At 37.4% G+C, this 22,443-nt stretch overlaps 1 protein-coding gene across 2 annotated transcripts in view; it reads right to left on the bottom strand.

The window, feature by feature from the left end:
- GABBR2 (gamma-aminobutyric acid type B receptor subunit 2) overlaps positions 1–22,443 on the bottom strand; it is a 456,950-nt gene that overhangs the window by 118,333 nt on the left and 316,174 nt on the right. For both annotated transcript variants that reach the window (XM_036399440.2, XM_036399448.2), the window contains exon 14: positions 11,461–11,583. In XM_036399440.2, coding sequence (XP_036255333.1) covers positions 11,461–11,583 — 123 coding nt within the window. The remainder of the gene's footprint in view (positions 1–11,460; positions 11,584–22,443) is intronic.

The raw sequence follows: 22,443 nt of genomic DNA, 5'->3' as shown, positions 1-22,443 counted from the left end.
TCTCTATCTTTTTCTCTCCCTTAATCTCTCTATCGCATTTTTCTGTGGACATTCAATAAAGGTGCATTTGTTTTGATTATCACTGCAAACCCCCTGTGCCGTGTCAGGTTTTTTGCACCCTGAGATCAATCCATGAACTATCACGAAAGCCTTTTGTAAGGACGGATCGTGACAAGAAGAAAAAAAATCTACCCTCTACAGCAAAACAATTTTACATACCTAAAATGTAATCATATGGAGGCTTTGATTTACTACCATATGGGAAACTCCAGCCCAAGGCACTGGCAGAAAATGTCCTATGTTGGTACTAGCACTTTTTTTTAAAAAATAGTTTTCAAAATATGACTGCATTGCTGTGCTAGGGAAGAGCAGAGTCTTCAAGATTTGGGCACAAATACAGTCCACTGTTTAGAGATGCTGCTCTGTCACAGAGCAAAGTAACAATGAGGGATCCAGGTCATCCAAAATGACCTGTACTGCATAGCCATAAAGAGGATGGCTTTGTTCAAGGAAGCTCTTCCTCAGGCCCTCAGCCCACCAGCACCAAGTCTGGGTCAAGTCTGCAGCACTCTGCCATCTGCTTATTGCCTGTGTGTGTGTGCCCTGGCTGTCCCGCAGCTCTCCCTGTCTGCCCGGGTGTGCTTACAAACACAAGGTGCTCCACCTGGCACTTCACCTCAAAGGAAAAGGACATCAGTTCCTATTAAGTTTGAGCAGCACTGAAGTGGTTTTTGTACAAAGCCAAGGTGCTCCTTTTGAGTAAGAGAGCATTACTTCATAGTCAAGCACTGCATAAAGATCTTGTGGCAGGTTACTTGTGGCTTGCTTTTCCAAATCGACAATCACTGCCCTTAATCCTTTCCAGTGCAATTTGCTGGCCAGAACTCAGGACATTCTAGACAAATGATACTACCTATAATTACTTATAATTATAAGTATATAACAAGCTTGAGCCTTGCATTCTCCATAAAGTTGCTTAGCAATGAAAGAATAGTTTTAAAGTAGCACTGGGATATCCAGATTGTTTCTTTTCAGTATTGGCCTATTTAAACATTTGCAGGAACAAGAGAATATTCTTCCTCCAAAGGAGTATTAATTAAATTACATAATCTTCTATCCTAAATAGCTATTTTAATGGAGAATTCTCTATTTTCAGAGATGTCTGGTGGAAAGATTTTATTGGTGTCTACTGCAGCCTTAGCATATTCATGGAGTAATTCATTATGGTTCTTTTTATCCATATCAGCATCTGTTTTTAGGCATAAGCATTAAAGTCTGTCTTTCTTATACAGTGGTGGTTTCTTCCAGAAAACAAGAGAGGTGCTACAATGCTAGCAAGGGTTGAACATTGAGTACCCTGGATAAAATGCAGCAAGGAAGATTAATCAGTTCCTAGATTGTTTTCTGGAAGTTTTTTCTCATGAGGTTTTGGTGACTGATGGAGAGAAGAGTTTTCTTGTCTTTTTTCACTTCTGATATTAACAAATCAAATCACTGAAAAAAAGAGAAAAAAATTCCTGTCTGGCTTAATAAAGCCTGTAAATCTTGACACTCAATATGAAGTTTAAGTGAAAATGTGTCCAGAGATTTCATAGAGACTTATCTCTGAAAGAAGAAGGTAAGCGTATGAGGAAAAGAGCTTCTCTGACCTTGCTAATGTGGTAGTGCTTAACAAAGTGCTGAAATATCCTATAGCCAGCTATGTTTCTATTTGGTAGGCAGTTCCTAACTGCCAAAATATCAGCGTTGTCCTATACCAACAATGTAGTCTTATGAAGGAGCATAAAATCAGGGTTAAATGTAGCTCTGGCTTCAGTTTTCAGAGAAATAAATCTGAATGATTGTATCCAATGTATTTGAAGTTTAAAGTGAAGAAATACCACTGGGTCTATCATATACTGAGCCTCCTCAATGAATCAACAAAACTGTCACAGTGCCTTCTGTGTGAAGCAGCCAGGTATCCCTGACAGATGATGTGTCTGCTGCTTTTAATGACGGTTAGGTGGTGAATCACTCACTGGTTGTCTCACGCAGCAACCTCAGCAGTGCTGCTATCGCAAGCGGTAAACGGCTGCTCGGGTCTGTGTGTATGTCCTGACTTGTTGGGTTGGATATCTGATATCTGATTTCCTTTCCTCCAAGAGACTAATTCACTGAGGACTAGGGATTATGCCTTAAAATCCCAAAGGGGGAACAACAGTCTGTATTTCCAAAAGCAGTTGAAAGGATGGGTCCTGTTGGGTACCTCTGGTAGCAGAACCTTCAGAACTGGAGGAGCTACTGCAAAGTAGCAGTGACAGGTCAGAAATGTGACCACATAACAATAGCACAAGTAACAATAATTATATAACAAAACCCTTCCACTATCATGCTTCCATATTCCAGAATAATACTTCCACTCTGTAAAAGATGCAGAACCACATATATGGTTCTGTAAGAACCATAGTTCCATACTAAAATCAGTTTTGCTCAACAGCACAACCATGAAAATACCCAGACAAAAATACTGAGGTTGAGTCTAAAAATGTGAGGAGTGTAGCTGAGTGGGCCATATGATGACAAGTAGAATTTGATTTCAGTAGCTGTAATGGTACTGTAAAAACAGAACTACTTATACATTTTCTAAGAGTCATAATTAGTTCATGGAAATGTTCTGGGAATCGCTTTGACAGTGAAGTCCAAAATTTTGTTCAATGGTGTGCAACAGTGAAAAATAATACACTAAATATATGGAAGAGGATGAATAATAGATAAAACACATTACACAGATCTTCTAAAATACGCAATATTAGTCATCCTAACTAAAAAGGATGCTTTAGAGTTTCCATGTCATATGAAAAAGAGCTTAATAAGATTGGGACTATCTACCAAAGAGAAAAGAGGAAAATAAGGTTGTAAACACAGATGCATAGTAATGATTGGTGCTGCCAAAGGAAATGTGGAAGACTTAATTCTCTTCTTTTTCCCTGAAAGAAAAATAATGTATGTTCAATGAGACTGAAAAGCAACATTTCCAAAACTGAGAAAGGAGGTTCTTCACACCATGTCTGGTTAGCAATTACTCTGATCTGTGCAAAGTTTGCAAGAGTCAAAACTCCCTGACATTTATGAGAATAACAAAAGTGTTCAATTAGCAAGAGTATAAGAACTATGAGTTATACACAACTGCTCATTTCAAGTTACTACTCATTATGAATCACAGCTGAAATTTTCAAGCATGACAGATGAACTTTCAGATGTGCACTACACATTTCTGGTACCCACCTCTGAAAGTATTTGGGCCAGTCATTGTTTTAAACAAGGTGGTGGACAAGAGGAGTTACAAGTCTGGTCAATGGTAGGAGTTCCTACATTGCTAAGGTTGGAACTTTCTAAGTGCTGGTTTTTTGGGAGGCAGAACTAACATTGGAATTGTTTATTGAAGAGGAATAAGTACCAGCAAGCCTCATCTTGTTAAGTAGCTGTTGTTAAGCAGCAGCCATTCATCCTGCCATTTTAGAACTGACCCTGCCCTATATCCTTATTTTTGCCAATTTGATACATGTTTCCATGGGAACAGAAGCAGGACTAGCCACCAGCTGAGTCAATCTCAGCTGCTGGCTCCCAGCTCTCACGTTTTGTTCTGTTTCCTTGGAAACTGATGTCAAATGAAAGAGAGAAGTAAACCAGCTTTTACTCTTTAGTATTTACTCTTTCTTTGGACTTGTGCTAGATCCTCTGGGCCAGTAGAAGGCTTACAGAAGATTTTATGGCCATTCAGTTTCCTTCTCTCTGGAGCATCTGCCAGCCACCAGAGTGTCCCAGCAGATGCAAGTAAGGGTTCTCAGTTTCAGCTACTCCTGGCAGGCCACCTGCTGAGAGCTACAATGGCAGGGTGTGAAAGCAGGCTACAGAATTCAGGAGACATTTGACTCCCACAGTCTGTAATATTTCAAATTGGAAGGGAAGAAATTAAATTTATTTAAAAAATAGTAGGGGAAACAGATGGGTGTAACGATACACAGAGAACAAATTGACTAACAAGCTCTGACCTGCATTAGGCTGAACACCCGCAGAAACTGCTTCAGCCAATTAAATTCTTCATTTCACATCACACATTTAACAAAGTTCTCTCAAATCTGGCTGTTAGCTGACTGAACAGCACAATGTAAACAAAACCCCATAAACACATCTGTTTATGCAGATATACATATGCAGAAAGAGAAAAGAATATGATCTGATCTTTTTCAAAACGTCAAAGAATTTACAAAAATCTCCTTGAGTGCATGAATTTGAACCAGACACCTTCACCAATTCCAAATCTATGCTACTCCCATAGTATCATGTGGATACTAATACCCCCCACCCCAGCCCACCTCACACTGCTTTGTGTATGATTTTGGACCAAAGTATTTTCCAGTTCCTTCAACAGCAGTGTTATTAATGCAAATGGATATTAAAGAAAAATATCTACATCTGTGCAGCCAAATCCAAATTTTCACATAACTTTCATCAAAAAGATGTAGGGACAAAGCAATTTTAAAAGACAAAATCTTTCCCAAGGAAATGTTTTATACTTGATGACCACAGCTCTTAGTTAACTAGTCCATCAGGGTATAGCACCACGCTCACCTTGGACTTTCACACATAATATATGCACTCCTTCCTGAGTATTCTTTACATCCCATCTCAGTAATTTTCACACAACTCTCACTTACCATTGACCTTGAATTACTATTGTGAGTAACTTTTGGAATTGTATATCTATATATGGTTAAATTCATGTACAGCCCAAGTAGCAGCTCAGTACTATTAATTTCTTCAGGTTCTTAGAGCAGTCCCACAGAAAAGACAATCAGATACCCAGGAACAGTATTTATTCCTCCAGTCCTGTTGTACTTACATCCATCTATTCAGGATATACTCAACACATCTGGGTGCTCTGAGACCTGTGTCAAGCCAGCTAACATGATTTTGTTCTGGGTTAGTTATTTAAGTGAAAACTTTAGGCAGTTATAATTTTTTAAGCCAGACTTTTCTGTCTTATTCAGAAAGATGTAAGATGTACTCAGTTTATTCAATCTATTTATGGGTTTCCTCTAGCTGAACTTAAATCTATAATTCCACCTTCCTCTATATCAGAAAGAGTTTACATCACAAACAAGACAACATTTGTTTTTACTGCTGCAGTTGCAATAAGGAAGGAGCATTTCACTTTATGCTAAGCTTTGCAACGTCTGTCCCAAATTCTTCACAGTCAGCCCTCATTTATATTTTCTAAAATAACTTGATATAACCTCTTCCACTGAACAATACTGATACCAGCACAAAGACTGGAACTTGTCCTGAAGGACTCTACTGGCTACATGCCTCCTTACTAGAAAATGAACTTTTATTTATTTCTTAGTTCTGTTTCCTTATTCTAAATAACTTCATACCGATTTGAGGGCTTCTCTCTTATTCCGTGTCTATTTCCTTTCTGTGAGAGCCTTTGATGAAAGAAATTGATGAGTTCTTTTTGAGACCTGGCTGGCTGTGTCAGCTTCTATTCATGTCTGCTGGCTTCTTCAAAGGACTTCACTAAGTTTTTATGACTTGTTCCATCAGAAGTGTGATATCGACTACTCCTCAGTGTAGCATATCAATTTCTAATCCTACTCCTGATTATAATTTTTATAAGTTGGCCTACTACATTCACTTACAAATTTAAGGATTCTACTCTGTCTTGAAAACATGGCAAGATATTTGCAACATGTTGCTCAGATATCAAAGCAGTTCTGAGCTAATGATTACATACTGTTGTCAGTAGTTTGACAATTATTCTTTTGAATTGCTATAGAAAACCTGGGAGAATAGAATCTTTTTCCATTGATTTATTTCTTATCAGTTTCCCTATTCCTACCAGCAACTCCAGTCACTCCTCAGTGAGTTCATCAAAAGGGTTCTAGCACAGCAATCTCCACAAATCCCTCCACTAAGAATTTTGCTGAACAAAGCAGCAAAGCAATCATTTAATCATTCCACATAGTCCTTATTTTCTGCAAGTAATGATCTTCTATTCTGCTTAAACATTATTCCCAAGATTCTGTGGCAAACTTGCTGCTACTGGTATTTACAGAAAGATTTATTATTCTTTTTTCATTCATTGTAAGATGCTTTTATAGACTGCCTTATTTTCTTCTACATTTAATTTACCAGACATTATGATCCTGTGTATTTTCCCCGTTTGGATATTATTTTATTTTTTGAAGGATGTCTTCCTGCTGTTTTGTCATGTTGAGTTCTTTCTTTTTCAAGTCTTACTTGATGTGTGGCATGCATTTACTCTGTGTCTCACGTATGAAATTCTTAATACTCTCTAAACCACCTGATTTAGCTCTCTACAGTTACTCTTTAGCCTCTCTTCAAGACACATCCTTAATTTAATGTTCTTCTGCTTTCTGAAGGTGAGTACCACTCTACAGACCTTTTTTGTTTGTTGCTTCTTCAAAGCTATCAAAACTAAGAACAATTTATCTGTAGCTATGGAAAACTCTTTCAGATATCAAGACTTTGGAATGGATTCTGTGGGCTATTCAGAATGAAATCAAGGGTTAAGTCTCTGTCTGCAGGTTCTCTAATCTGTTGAATTACAAATGAGTTAGTATGAGCAGCGCCTTTTTTTTGGTTTTGCAATGTTTTTGAGTCCCTCAACATATCAGTCAAAGCTGAACTTATGGCTTGTTGTGCAGTAATATGTGTCTGGCAGCATCGTTATACACTTGCAATATATAGGAATTCTGTCTCACTCACTGAAATTATTAATTTGGTAATATGAATTGAACTTTCTTTAACATACTGCACTACTCTGATGCTGGCATGGCCTACTAATCTTTCCTGCATATTGGTATTTTTGTTATTACAACATCCTCATGTAAGGTTTCCTCATATTGGTTTCTGAATTTTACATTTATATCACTGCTAGAAGTCCAAATAGGACATGTCACATTGATCTCTTTTTCTCTTCTGTGTCTTCTAAAATGGCATCTCGTTCAGATTTTTTTCTCTATTTCCTGTTTATTACCATCCCAGGACAAATTAGGGTGAAACCTTAAATACTGGTATTCCAGATACCAGAATGAAGTTTATTTTAAAATATTGATAATGCTATCATAAGAATGCATAAGAGAAAGCATCACAGAAATAACTACTTAATTTATCCAGGCTGCTGCCCTGGATAAACCTTTTAAAATTTTACATGAAATATTGGCATACAGTATGGAAGATACTACTTTCATTGAATCTAACACTAATGCAAGGTATCTTTACCTTGGGAATTATAAAAGGCAGTCCATTTCCCCTACAAGTTATTATTTATTAAACATTATCACTGTCTACCTTCCAAGGCCACAGAGATCCAGTCTGTTTCATAGACATTTGTGTTGGGAGAAGATAAGCCAGTCAGAGGCTTTCAAGCTCAACTCTAGAGTAAAAGAGTTACTACACCATAGAATCACAGAATATCCTGAGTTGGAAGGGACCCATAAGGATCACCCAGTCCAGCTCTTGAGTGAATGGACCATACAGGGACTGAACACATGCTCTTGGCATTATCAGTGCCATGCTCTGACTAGCTGAGATAACTGTGAGCAAGAGGTGAGTGTGAGTGCATGTGTACACACAGACCCTTTCAACTGCACTAAGAACATGATTGAATTATGATATGGCTGTTGCACACACTGCACTTTCTAAAGGATTTTGCTATTTCAGACTGTGGTTTCATTCCAACACAGCTGAGCAACTGAAATTGGAGGGAGCTGGTTTCCTAAGTGTTCTTTCTTGTGGCTGGATTCTCTTCAGCTAAGAGTGAAGATCCCCTGTAGCAAGTCATTTAAAATATCTGTTTTTAGACAAAGGGATGAACTTACTCTGTGACCCTTCTCTCAGAGGAGACACTACCAGAATGTCTCCTCCACACAGCTGGCTGTTTCCAGTAAGTCTGCTGTGGCCTTAGTCCTTAAGAGATGTATCTGCTCAAATTTGTCAGATTTGACTGAAACAGGCAAAGTTTGTTAGGCAGTAGTAAAAAAATCACACAGACCACCCTAGCACATAAACATTGCCTTCTTAAGAAGGCAGATCAACAAGCAAACAATGGTAGAGCCTTGCAAATCTCTTCTACAGCAGCATCCAGAGAAGCACCATAGTTCCTCATGGGCAGCCCAGCCAGTGAGACAGTGAAGGAAGGATGTACTCCAGTTCACATGACTGGGAGAACAGTCTGGCAGGGACCTGGCTCAGATCTGAGCATAATCATTTTGATTATGACAAAAAAGGTGAATCATGATCAGAAAAGCAAATTCCTAGTTCAGCCTAGGAAGAAATTAGTGAGGGAAAAAAGTGATTGGTCTCTCCACTGGTCTGAAAAATTAGCAAAAGGAGAGAGGTTACAGGCAGGGAATCTAGGAAAACAGATAAATAGAGATAACATTATAGATGAATTCCTTTTTTTTTTTACACTGCTGCTTGAAGATTAGAAGCCCTTTGTGTTATCAAATGCTTTTGCATTATAAGAAAATCAAGCCTACAGTACTCTTAGGAAAAGTACATAGGGACACTGCTACAGTTCTTCTGCAGATCACTGTACAGTTAGGGAAGTTTTAACATTGTCCCTGCCTTGGCCTTTAACCTCTTTTCTTTTATCCAGAAACTTTATTGTCCATATACCATAAACTACTTCCCCTGCTGATGGCTGGAGGATCTGGATGCTTTATGGTTCAGTCACTAAAACTTTTAACGTGGCGTCTTATGGCAGCCACAGATGTGCTTTTCCTGAAGAAACCATACCTGTAGGGTCAGGATGCCAGAAATTGGCCTGAAAACTGACAGATTCAACATTCCATAGGATTTCTGCCTTCTGTGACAGCTAGAAAGTTTCTAAAAATGCCTTCACTTCCCTTTGTTTTTTTAGAGTTAGACTGCCTATCCTCAGCTTATAAGGCATGGGTTACTTGGACTTTGCAAACAACTCCAGAAAAGGAGCCTGGATTTTAAAGTTCTGCATTTAAGAACTCTTTTAAAATGTTCTTGATAATTTACTGCTGTTGCTTCATTAAAATGAACTATTTTGTGAATAACAGCAAACAGCACAGGACATTACCAGTGTTTAGGCTTCTTGTCTTGGTTCCTTTGATCCATGTGGTTATGAACACACAACTACCCGATAGAAGCCAAATGCAGAGCTATCACACAGGAAGCTGATGAGTATTCATAAACAGAGCTCAAATGCTTCATTAGCTAGAATGACTGATTGCATTCATAACTTTGGAGCCTTCATTTAGTTTAATCTTTATCACTTGGATTAGCATTAACTCACAGAAATAATCATTTTAAAATTATTTCAAAAAAATCAAGTGGGACAAGAAAAATCCACTACAAAATATTCTTGAAATAAAACATAAACTTGCCACCAGTAGTGTTTACTATGTGGCAAGTATTTTTCAAACACAGAAAAGATAATATGTGCTTCATCAAACTCAACTAAAGAATTCACCATTACACTTTAGTAACTTAAAAATAAAAAAATAGCATAACAACAACAATAACAATAATAATAATTATAGCAGCAAAGACAATTGTCATTTACTTTTACACAAGATTTTTTGAGACCCGAAGAGGTGTGCTTCAGGAAAGTAAATTGCAGTTCACCTCACTGTTTTTATAGTAACATATTTTATGCACATACAATAGTTTAATGATCACATTTGCTAGCATGATACTTTTATTTCCTTCCCACCCAAAATCCATTAGCTTCAAAAATATTCTGCACAACTTACAGTAATAGCTAAGAGCTCTAACAGTAAGTTCAAGTCAATTGATGCTGAGGGATCAAAATATCAAACATTGTCATGTGTGTATTCAGTGTCACTTTGCATGGGCTTATATAATTCCAGGAGAATTTCAGCTCTTATGCAAATTTCAGGCAACTGGTGTGCAGCCCCACGGTCTGGAAAGCCCCAAATGTGGAAAAAACACACAAAGTTTTTAGATTTATATATTAGATGATCAAAGAATATACATTGAAAAGTTCAGATGGAAATTGAATCAACCATTTAAAATCGTTTAAAACTACAGCAAACATTGTTTTTTAAATATATGTTACTTATGGTTTAACTTCACAGTTACTGCTGCTGTCTATGGACATTATACTCAAGTGAATCTAATAACACTAGATATCAGGTTCTTTAGTTTAAACTAAAGTAAAAAGTAAAATTCCTTCTATCTGAGATTATTTTAATTGGACATTTTGACTATTTGTCATAATGTGTTTTTGTCATAATGTGTTTGGGTTCAGATGAGCAGAGAAAATGTTAACAATACTGACAACTGAAATATCACTTACAATACAATTGGAGCAAAATGAAATAAATAAGGTTCTCAACAAGCTGCTATGGCTTCAAGCTATACACACATAGACCAGAAGTGTCTCCAGCAGACAAATTTAAGCTTTCAAACTCTAGGGAATGACTGAGACAAATCTTTTCAGATTCTTAAATGATTTTTTTAAAAGAAATCTCCTTGCAGTTTAAAATGCCTTGTTCTAGGATATCTTCTACAAATTATACTAAAAAAGTGAAAACTTCTCCTAATAAAATGCCAGAGCTACACTGGAAAGTAAGAACAAAGGAAAAGCAGCGGAGTGAAATGGTATATATTTTCTTGCAAATGTTAACATCAGAAGAGAAAACAACTGTTCTTTTTCTTACTGATTGCCAAGTATAGGAGAAGAGACTAACACTTCTAGATTGTCCTTATATAATCTAGGACAATCCTAGCTTTCAGATATCACCAGTTTCCATGTTGGAGGCAATAAACTCTCAAACAATGCACATCTACATACAGACAGATTATTTCCTAGGTATAAATTGTTGCTTCCGTGTTTCTTACTGTCAGTTTGTCCAGAAAGCTCTACTTCAGCTCCACTTCTAGAAACCAACCAGAGTGTTGGAACGTGTGTACAGCTGGCATTAAGCTATTACCTCCTGCCTATCAAAATTGCTCGTGTGACCTTTCTGGGAATACCATTAAGAGAGAAACAATCAGTATGGGTGCATGCACATAAAATTACTGCAAATAAATATAGCAGTAGGTAACATAATTCCTGACCATCTCCACAAAGAATGCAGTCTAAGCAGTGACCTCTCCTGCACTTGAATGAGCTCTTACTGAAATTCACTAATGGGTTCTGATAATCTATTATTTATTGCAACAGACTCTAATAGAGAGTCTTAGCAGAGGGCTCTGCTGTGTTTACAACCCTTGCAAATAAAATGTCTCTTTTTCTTTTCTATTTGGTTTTGAAAATCAGAACCCTTCCTCCCCCAAAATACACAGCTTGACTTGCTTTCATTTTACCTAATGCATCTTTAGCTTAATCTTATGGAAAGCTGTAGATACTGACTGATATGCAACGATTAGTATTACTTGGGCTTGAGGACATACCTCCATGTTATACTTTTCCACTGTCCTCCTCAAAGGATCCACAACCTGCCAGCAAATCAGGATGCAAAGATCAATCAGTAGCATCCCTCCAACTATCCCCAGTAGCTTCTGGTCTTTAATGATCTGGAGAGACAAAAAAAAAAAAAGAAAAAAGAAGTAGGGAGATTCCCATGAGCCACAGATAGACCCTATACAGCTTTATTCCTATACAGGGAGAAAGACACAGGTTGCTAATATTAAAGGTTTTTAACAATGAACAAAGAAAAGAAATATAGAAAGATGAAAGCAAGACAAATAATTTTAGTTCATTTCATGGGTGTTAGAAGTATCTGAAGTGCTTTCCCACTTCTAAAAAGACTTTGGGAAGACTCTCAAACATTTATATTGAAATCCAGGTTTAATATTAACTCCTGGAAAATGAGAAAAATATATTCTAGGGAGCCACTACTGTGTTTATGCATGCAAATGTGGAAAAATGTTCATCAGCCTCTCAGAGTAAAAGGCATTGAGGTAGTTTTCACTAAGATTTAGTTCTCACTCTTTCATAACCTTCTTGGATGTGGAAAATGCAGAAGTTATCAAAAGTTTATTCTGGATTTTTTTTGTGTCTATGTGTTTAATATTTGCCTCTGTTACCCAGGGAGCAGGAAGGAATGATATATTTTTTCTGTATTACAAAGGTCAGAGGCTTTAATGCACATCTAGCATAAAACATGCTTTTAATTTTGTTTGGGGTTTAGGTTCCAAACAGAAAAACAAGAGTTGCTGATAAAAATAAAAATCCAAACCATGTATTAGAGTCTTTTATAACTGCATGCAATCCCTATGTAATTTCTACTGTTGTACACATAGCGACACAGAAAAAATATACTGGAATTGCATTATTTCAGTTGCAAAGTTGTAATCATGTTGAAATATCAGGCCTAAATTAATTTTATTTCAGTGTTCTTGAGTCCATGGTCATGGTTTCTTAATTAATATCTACCTCTATTATTAAGAACACTCATCCAATAGTCAAAAGTTATTGCCAAATTGCTTTAACATGGACAAATACACATCTTTTTTTCCAAGTTTCCATTCTGGGAAACAGTTGACTTAATCCAAATGAAATATTCAAAAATATTAAGCCTGAGAAGCTTATGAAAGTTGTGATTATTTCAGTTCAATTTGATGAAATTATTAGGATTTCAAAAATGCATTAAAAAGCCAGAAGTGTCAGCTAATCTTAATAGAGGCAAGGTTAGTATTCATGCGTAGAATAAATTGTACTTGCATTACATTCTTATCAAGCTGAAGGAAATGATGAAAATGACCAAAATTTGAAATCATGTATAATGAACTTTAGAAAGTCTGGTTTTCATATTGCTTGGTGTGATATCTTTTCTGTTTCGAAAGTTGTTTCGGCAACATTGTGCACCACATTTTGTTAATCTGCTAGTTCATTTTAGAGATAATTTGGAATAAAGTAAGAGTAAAATAAAGGCTAGTAATCAGAATGAGCTAAAGGACTCGATACAATATTTTCATTTCCTGAGGCCAGTTATGTAAATCCATGTAGCTACCACTAACATAAAGCACTGGAAAGTGATGCTTTCCACATGTTTATGGCAGCAAGGAACCACTACACCCATCTCAGAATTCTGAGACAGCACAGGCATGTCTGGAGAGGGCTGCAGGGTGGGGAGGGTGCAGCTTTCATGGTGATAATGTCTTGCTGCTGGATGATTTGGCAAGGAGAGCTTTGCAAGGAAAAGGTGCCTTGGTGTGCTGTGCAAGGGGAGGAAGATTGTTGAAATGTGTTTCTTCATAAAGCTAAAATGAAAGCAGATATTAAGCAAAGATTCTCAGACACAGCTTGGTCCCTTGTCTTCTTTGGGAAAACAGAATTTTGTCTGACCTTTTAGCTGTTTATCAAGTGGCAATCAGAGCTGAAAAGGAACAGGTTAGCCTTTTTTAATCTCTTTTGTAATGCCTGCAAACAGACCTTGAGTGAAACATACCTAGTACTGCTCCTAGTATGAGTGGAGACATGGAAGAGAAAACAATGGAGAGTCAAGTCCATAAAGAATTTGGATTTAGATGAAATGTTGACACTTTAATTCAAATTTCTTTTTGTCCCTCTTAAATGGCTAGGGAAATTTACTGTATTGGCATAGTTTAGTTGGTCTTCCTTTTTAACTGATGTAGTTTATTTTACTGAAGTTGGCTGCTGAAATATTATAAGTTTAGCCTTTCTCAGTAGCCAGTAGGCAGGGATAAAAGCCTTTAAAAGACAATTCATCCCACCTATCCTGGGAAAAATTTAGGGTCAGAAAAATTAGTGTTCTGAAACATGTCCCTCCCTTCCTCCCTCCCCGCCCCCCAAGAGGAGGTGAAGACAATTGACTTCAGCTAAAAATATACATTTGACAAACTAAAAGCCATGTGAAAGCATCTTGCCAGAAATGTCTCCCTCTGCTCTTCTAAGTCAAAAAGGCTCCTTGAAGAAAACCATCAAAATATTTTATCTTTCAAATGGAAATAGCACACATTTTACTTAGGATATGTAAGCAGCCCAATGTCTTCCATATTTTTATGAAGTATCTTCATATTGAAAGTAAGGTTGCATTGAATTCATATTTGCCAACCCCTAGTAATATTAGTCAATCTGGTACAGCAATGCCAGAAGCAAAAGAGTGAAAGGATATATTATTAAAAGTAGTCATACTGATAATCCACTCACAGAATCAAAATAAATAACTTCCTATTCATGATCACATTGCTAATGTTATCACATCACTTCTCCTTGCTCTTGTGCATCTTTCATTTGTACCTTGCACTACTGCAGATCAGTATTTTAGTTTGAAAACCCTTTTTTTGGATAGGTAGTTATTAGAAAAAGATAAGAGTAGATAGACAGCAAACAGTTGAGCTCTTTCTTGGATACCTCTTGGAGTAATTTTTCCTGCATTACTCTGCCCTTTTCTGGACAGAAGGGGAGTTGTATAACAGCAGCTGTCACTGGCAGCAGGTATTATTCATCCCTTACTCTGCCAGACAGCCAGGAGGAAGGCAAGCAAAAGAAAGCCCATAAGATAACCTAAGTGACCTAGACCAGCATGATGAGCTCTGCAAAACACACTGGTGCTGGTGCTGCTGCAGGGTGAGAGGGCTGAATGCAGGGTACCTGGGGCTGCCTCCCACACCCATCACAGCGCTGCCCTGTCCTTGGCAAAACCACTGCTGGAATACAGCTCTGAAGCAGAACTCCCCACCAGAATGCTAGCTTTCAGAACAAAACACTGAGGTTCAATTATTTTTCACTTCTGCCAGTTATTAGCAGCTTGTCCTAAAAGAGATTTGCCCTGAGAAATGCCACTGGTATATCACTAACAGCATTTCTAAAAGGCTTGCTGCTCTCCCCTTCCACATGCAGGAAGCCCAGCTTTCCCAGCCCTCACTCCCACCCACTAGAACTCCTTAAATTCAGTACATTCACTCCTCGGGAATCACCAGATGCACTGAAGGAGTCTTGACTCAGATCTTGCAAATCCAACAAATTCTCTGTCTGACAAAAGAAAGTAATGAGCTAGTGAGGTCCCCTCACAATCAAAAATGTCATTTTTCTTTAAGAGGAAGGTTCTCATTTTTTTTTCTCTTTTCATTTTCCTTCAAGCAAACAGTAAATCAGCCTTTGCAGAAATACATGGTAGCTAATAAAATCCATTTATGCAAGTGCTCCTGAATCGTTGCTGAAGCCAAGCTCTCACACAGCAGCATCTGTGAGTCATATTTTCTACCATCTGTGATTGGATAGGTGAATCTGTCTCATCCTGGCAGATCTGCACACTGTTATAAATGCCATTGCAACCAGTCTGGACTATATCTCTGGATATGGAGCGATCTGTCCTCAAAATAAATTCACTCAGAACAAAAGCTGGTAGGCCATTTTCTTCTCAGCAACATCACTGTATGGGCAAATCAGAACTATTCTGAAAACTCACGACCATGAAGACAGATCAAAGTCCTTACTCTCCACAGACCTTGCTGTCTGATTACAGGAGATATAAAATCTGCCTAAAGTTTCTGCTCGTGGAAACTCCTGAGGATTTTCTAGAACTATCACAGGCTGTACCACCTGCCACAGTAATTTCAACTGTCCATTTGGTTCTTATTGAATAAACTTTTTGTTGGGCTTTTTTCATTTGCTTTCTAAACCATACCCATTATGTCCTGGACAACTCTGTCATCCACCAGTTTGTGGGATCACCTGGAAATCTGGCAATCAACAGTAACTAAATATTAGGTTTGTTTTTTATAGTTACAGCTAGTGAAAACTTTCTATTATTTCTTGTCTTACTAGAAACCAAGTCTGCAAATGTTCATGACATAGACCTTAAAGCTGTACTCCATTCTAAACCATGAAGAAAAAGTCTTACATATGAAGACTTACATCTCCAGGATGCAACATTAGTTTTGTAGTCTCTGATTTCCACAAACGGCTTCCAGCATGACTGAAGAGTTAATTTACTCCTGTCTTTTCTTCAGAGTTAGTTTCCTTATTAACAGATCACCTCCATTTGTCAGAATAAAATATCTTTAAATTTAAAGTTATATTAGCTAAATCTTTGCAGTTTGTTTGTTTGTTTGTTGGGTTTTTAATTGAATTCATAGAAACATAGACTGGAACTGCTTTTGCATTTATTAATAGGTTTTGATATAAATATATATTTTTTTCTTTTCCATTTAAAATGTAGGATTTTTTTTTGCATAAGAAGGAAATTCTGGTTTCTCTTGTGTAGATCAACCCTGCCCAGTCTAGCTGACAGAGTAGTCCCTTGCCTTCTGGCACTAGCTGGATAAACACTTAATGTTATTAATTAACTTTTTTTTCAGTTGTCTCTTCCTCAGACTCCTGGGATGGAATCTGTAGAGAGAAACTCTCTTTAAAGGATCCCTCTGTGAAGCTTCCTAGACCTCATTCAATTAAATGAATATCACTGACATCAATTACAAAAGCCCTCAGAAATCTGAAACCAAATATTCTTCTCCCTGATACACAGAGAAATCCTGCTGATCAGAGTCCCCTCTCTGAACTGGAGGGGAAAGAAAATAAAATAGAGTTTGCAGGGAAAAAAATTGTAAAGTCTGTGAGCATGCAAAAGGGACCATAAAACCACTAGTGAACTTGCCTTCAGGATACTCTCTCCACTGCATAAACAAACCTTTCATTTCTCTCAGTGCAGTTCAGGGACACCTCGGGCTTGTCCCCCTACATTAAGTGGGTCGGCACAAGTGGGATGGTGCCAGGAGGTTGGGATGTAAAGTCAGTGGTGGTTGGGTGAACTTTACCCAACGTGGGCTGAGGGAGATTCTATCTTAGAGTTATTAAAGTCATTAATATTGTAGTGAACTATACTGTAATACATTCTTAATTTCTATTGTGTAATGGAATGAGAAAAAAGGACTATTGGAAATACATTATGCATTGTTCCCAGTAACTCCACAATGTTTTTTTCAACAGCTATTATGAGTACTTCCTATAATAGATTGTATGATTAGTATTGGCAATGCCTCCAGCTGCAATTACATTTGTTTTATGAGTGAATGCTAACGTTTTAAAAAACGTGTTGCAGTATTAAGGATTTTGACCAGTAAGTCACAGTGAGTAAAAAGCTAAGTTTTATTCTCTTAGAGGTATTTTGAATTATTTGATAGAAGACTTGTATATCTACTTATAAATGTTAAAAAAAAACCCAAAACCCCAACATTTCTGTTTCCAGCAAAGATCTACTGTGACACCTGTAGTCTAAGAACTTGGTGACTACCTTTCAGGACAGTGGAGTGTGTGGTACTCCTGACAATAATGGACAATTGGATATGATCAAAAAGCTTGGCTTTGAGAATTAAATAGCTACAGTCACTAGCCTGCTAAAGCACATATTGCTAAAATGTGTCTTTGGTGACTCCTGTCCCTGGCAGACTCACTCTCCCATTAATGCTATTGCAAATGTGGATGCGTTGACCCTATGCCCTGCTGCCAGGAGAAGAAATCGATTGGAAGATACCTTTCCTCTTTTCCAACTCATATTAAAAAAAAGTAGGAATATGCTAGTGGAGATGCTCCCTAGGGGAAGCAGAAGATAGAAGCTTTTCAGAGGTTAGAAATGGAGAGAATTAAGTGATGGGTTAAAAAAAGTTATAAAAATCCTTGTTTTTGAAAGCCTGACCCTCAGTTATGACTACAATGCATGAGAGAATTGGAGAGGTGATTGTTTCACTAACATTGGTAATCCAACCATAATGAATGCACAATTTGTTTTTCAATATAAATTTATATTGAAAAATGACTATTTTTCACAAAACTATTTTGGAAGGACAAAAATAAAAAAGCATGTTAGTCTAAAAATGGCACTAAGAAATCCAACTTGACAGCATTAGAACCAACCATTCTTGCTGGTGGTCTGGAGAACTCTTAGAAAAAACCCTCAACATTGTGTTAACTTCTGCTCACAACCATAAGTAAAGCAAGATGTGCTGCCTTGAGAAACCGGCATATCCCACCAACACAGCAGGTCAAATTCACCTTTGAGAGAAATGCACTTGAGCTCAAGAACACATGGAATAAATGTAAAGGACTTTCTATGAGAGGTGTGAATTCTCATCTTTGGAGTTGAAAGGAACCCAAACCTTCAGGAAAAAAAAAAAGTGCATGAAAGATTTGAATGTTCAGGAAGAAATATTCTGATTTTGTTTGATATTACATTAAAGTACCTAGACTTTAATATTTTTCTTAATGAAAAATTCTGTGGGAAAGCATACTTCATCATTACCAAATAGCTGGGAACATCAATGCACTTGATTACATTTACAATCCAATTTCAAGCTATTCAGGAATAAATTGCCTCATACTGTATAGCAACATGTTCTTTATTTCTCTGTCATCCAATAGTCTCATAATACATAGAAATTATGGTTGTAGCACCATTTATGAGCACTTACAATTCACATAGAGTTTTCGCTGGTTTTGTCACTACTGAGGTTTACACTTATCAAGCTGTACCATGCAGAAATTTCCATACATAAATTACTTCAAAAGCAGATTTTTCTTCTAGATGTACAGTTCATTAGCTCAGCTTCTTTCTGTGACATGAGCTTGAGATTTAGCTTCACATTCCATATTTATATGAATGTAAATTTTAGAAATATGATTACTGTTGTTCCTTGGTTGGCATTTTGGCTGATCAGCTCTTATGGAAACCACGATGCTTATTTTACATCTAAGTTTGGATTCTAAGATTACACTGACTATTTTTAAAGCTTTGGACTTAAAATTTATAGTTGTAGCTATTTGGGAAAAAAAAATCAAAATAATTTAGTTTCCACTTATATCACTTTAGGAAATGCTGTATCTGTTTATTAATAAACCATAAGACATACCTGAATAATTTACACTGCCCTGTAAGTATCAGAGATTACTTGGTCCAGTGGTAAATATTCATAATGAAAAAAAATCCTAAACATAAGCAAATTTCAAACTGTCTTCTTTCTTACTCTCAAAGACTGAACAATGACACTGAACATTTCTTTAGGTATCCATATGCTGGTTCATTTTCAGCAGATGGTCCCTAATAGATTGTTGTACTGTTGATATGGTTACCCAAAGCAAATTTTTGGATCTTGACACATCTCCTCTCCAGACTTATGATCTCTCATATATATTTAGTAGAATACAAGTGTATCCTAGGGGAAATCCATCATATAACTTCTTGTTATGCACACAAAATCTCTAGCACGACTTAAAAAAAAATCCTGGAAAAAATATAAACAGTCTGAACACTGACCTGGAAAAATATTTTATAGCAGAATTTACAGAAAAAACTGATTAGGTAACACAAACTACATTTATGCTAACTCAGAACTATGTCTACATAGGATTAAGTGAATAAATGAGATGTGGCCTATGAGGTTCTGACTGAAACCCTATGTCAACATAATCTGGAGAATTTTGCTTCATCTATTTTTAAAAGATTAAGATAATGGGTAACTTTTCAGGACTTTAGTGAGGAAAAACATAGATTGTAATAAATTCTAAATTCCATAAGTGGCTTGAAAAATTTACAGGAATGTTTATAGCCAGAGATGACACTCATTCTATAAACTTTCCTTACAGAGGTTTTCAAATGAGGAATGGGGATAACAATCAAGCTGAGAAGAGAAGGCAGCAGCACATAAACCCATAACTGTGTAGCCTCCAGCTGCTTTCTCCCCTCTATTTCCCCCTCCCCCAGGGACGCTGTGCAATCACAGGAGCTGGCAGCATCCCTGCAGCTGGCACTGTGCAGGGTAGGAGCACACAGCCATCTGCTGCCACCCTGACCTGGGAGATGAGGATTGGGCACTGCTCAGAGTAGCCCATGTACCCTGACCCCAGAAAGAGCCTGGATCATTTCTTACCCCTCCTACTTTTCTATACACCTGTTTTTGAACCATTAAATGTACAAGTTATTCAGTTGGGGTGGCCAGATTTGTTAAAAAATGGAGTGTAAAAGCAACAAGCTAAAATGCCTGAGAATTCCTGCACTGCTTCACTCAGGTAATAGATTTGCTTCTCAGAAACAAAGAAACAGAAGAATAAATTCTGAAAAAAATATGCTCTGAGAGAATCCTACAGCATAACAAATTCTGGAAAGTAGTTATTTTTTTTTCATTTGATACTTAACTGTCTTATACATTAGACCACCTTTCTCAAAACTCCTACTGCCTTTTTCATTATGCATATTTTCTGGTTTAAAGAAAAGAATGAAAAGATGGTAACATAAAACTGTCTCTTTTACTGCACAGTCCTACTGCATGCCCAGAGCAGACTCACTACATTTGCTCCATGACAGTGGCATTCTGTAGGAAGCCAAGGCTTCACCGGTGTCCACGTAGGGAAAGAAATGTACATTGTAGAGATCCTAGCAAGCTGTAGTTTTTCAATTATTGACTTTGCAGCCACAACATAAAACTTCTAACGTTTTCATGAGCCCATTCTTCATAAAGAAAATGGAAAGAGGATTCAATTATAGAGAGAGCTGCATGCATCAGCAAGAGGGGCCTTTACATCTTTGCACACCTCATCAGCTTGAGCTAAAAGAGTCACTAGAAGCTATCAGGATCTGTACAACTGCAAAACAGGAAGACAAGGCAGATATTTTGCCTGTAGGTTTTATAGATACACAGTAATAGAAAGAAGAACAGTAATATTCAAAAATCCCGTGTTCAGATTTTATGCTCTGCCCACACTTCTTGTGAAATCATTTTGGTCAGTCCTAATTTCAAGTTTTTTCTTCTCTCTTTCTCCATTCTCATTCCTGCTTTGCTTTCCTAGACTGCATCCCTACTTTTCAGGCCTCCCATTCTGCCTCTAAATTTCAATCCTTATCTAATTTTAAACCAGACCTAGTTCTTCAATTACAGTTTGCCATTTAAATACCATACTCAGGCTCTGCATTCCATCATGCTCAGCTTTCTTGATCACTTCTTAGAGACCTTCCTGCCTTTGCTGGCTTTGAAATTTAGTTTCCAAAGGAATTTTAATCCAAATTCAGTCTCCCTCTTCAATATCTTTCCCAGTATATAATCCCAAGATTTTCCTATTTTTTTTTCATCTGGACAGGCTTTCTCTCTTGAAGTAATTGGCAGGAAACCTGATTTCTCCTCTTCAGTCTCTTTCCTGCTCCCAGTCTCTTGGCCCTGAAGTTCCCTTGCACTGCCAGCCTCCCTTCCCCAGCCTACTGTCAAAAACATAATCTGTGCAATCTCCTTCCCATCTTTGCGAGGCATGAAGACCTCATCTCTCTTCAGTACTCTTACAAGGACCTAGCAGGCCAAATAGATGACAAGTTTGCCAGATGGCAGCTTGACAGGCATAGCTGAGTCAGGTTAGATTGATAAATCATTTTTGTCTGTTGTGATTATTTGCATTTTTTTTCCCTTTGATATTACCAATACAGAGAAAGCCTATATGAAGGAATAGAATAATGTTGGCCAAACTATAGCAGCACAAGCCTCAAGAAAGGAGGCGGCTCTACACCCCTTTTGTCATTGTCTTGTATTTATCTTGTATTCATCTTGTAACAACTTTGTCCATATAAAGACATATGCCACCAGAAATCTACAGCAGTACTAAAAACTGAGTACAATGATAATATTTTCAGTGAAAATTGAAGATAAAACATCCCTTCTCTGATGCCACAGTTGAAGAATTAAGTCCAAATAGACAAAGCCAGAGTGTACTCTGTTATGGGTAAGACAAGCTTATCATGGCAGCATCAACTGAGATGTATTGTACTTTCAAATACAACAAATGCAACAAGGCAACATTGTGACCTTGATCATCTTCATGCTTTAGTGCACCCATCTACAAATGGCCAAATGCTTGTCTTTGTAGGAGCAGAATTTATAACATTTATGGAGGCTTCAAATATTACTGCATAGAATTTCTGACTATTCCGGGCTTTATTTGGCATTCAGGAGTTGTGCAGGAGCAGTCACTGTGCAGGAGTGCTTCAACACCCCCAAAAACCCAAGACAGTGCAGATCCTAACAAAATGGACAACTTCTCATCCTTCTAAATTTTCCAGAAGGCTTCGTTCTGTAAATGATTCAGCTAGCTAAAGCTTCCCCAGGACACCACATGCTCTCCTGCCACTGATATTCTCCTCTCTCTCCTCTTATCCACTGCCAGCCCTCCTGCTGCCAAGAAAAACAATAAACCAGTCCCCACCTCTGTCAGAGCAGAAGACATTCTGCAGCCCAAAACAACAGAAAGGAGACGTATGAAAACCAGAGCTGCACCTCAATTATAACTGTTACAGTTATTAGTTATTTTTAATACTAATTCTGTTTCACTTTCCATTATCTCTACTAACCTCTTCAAAACTCAAAAATAATTTATTTCCCCCTACTGATTTTGTCATTTCCATTTGACAAAAATTGATCCCCTTGCACCCCTCTGTT

Source organism: Molothrus ater, chromosome 1, assembly GCF_012460135.2.
Source record: "Molothrus ater isolate BHLD 08-10-18 breed brown headed cowbird chromosome 1, BPBGC_Mater_1.1, whole genome shotgun sequence".
In the NCBI taxonomy this organism is placed as follows: domain Eukaryota; kingdom Metazoa; phylum Chordata; class Aves; order Passeriformes; family Icteridae; genus Molothrus; species Molothrus ater.
This window is presented reverse-complemented; position numbering and strand designations above follow the sequence as displayed.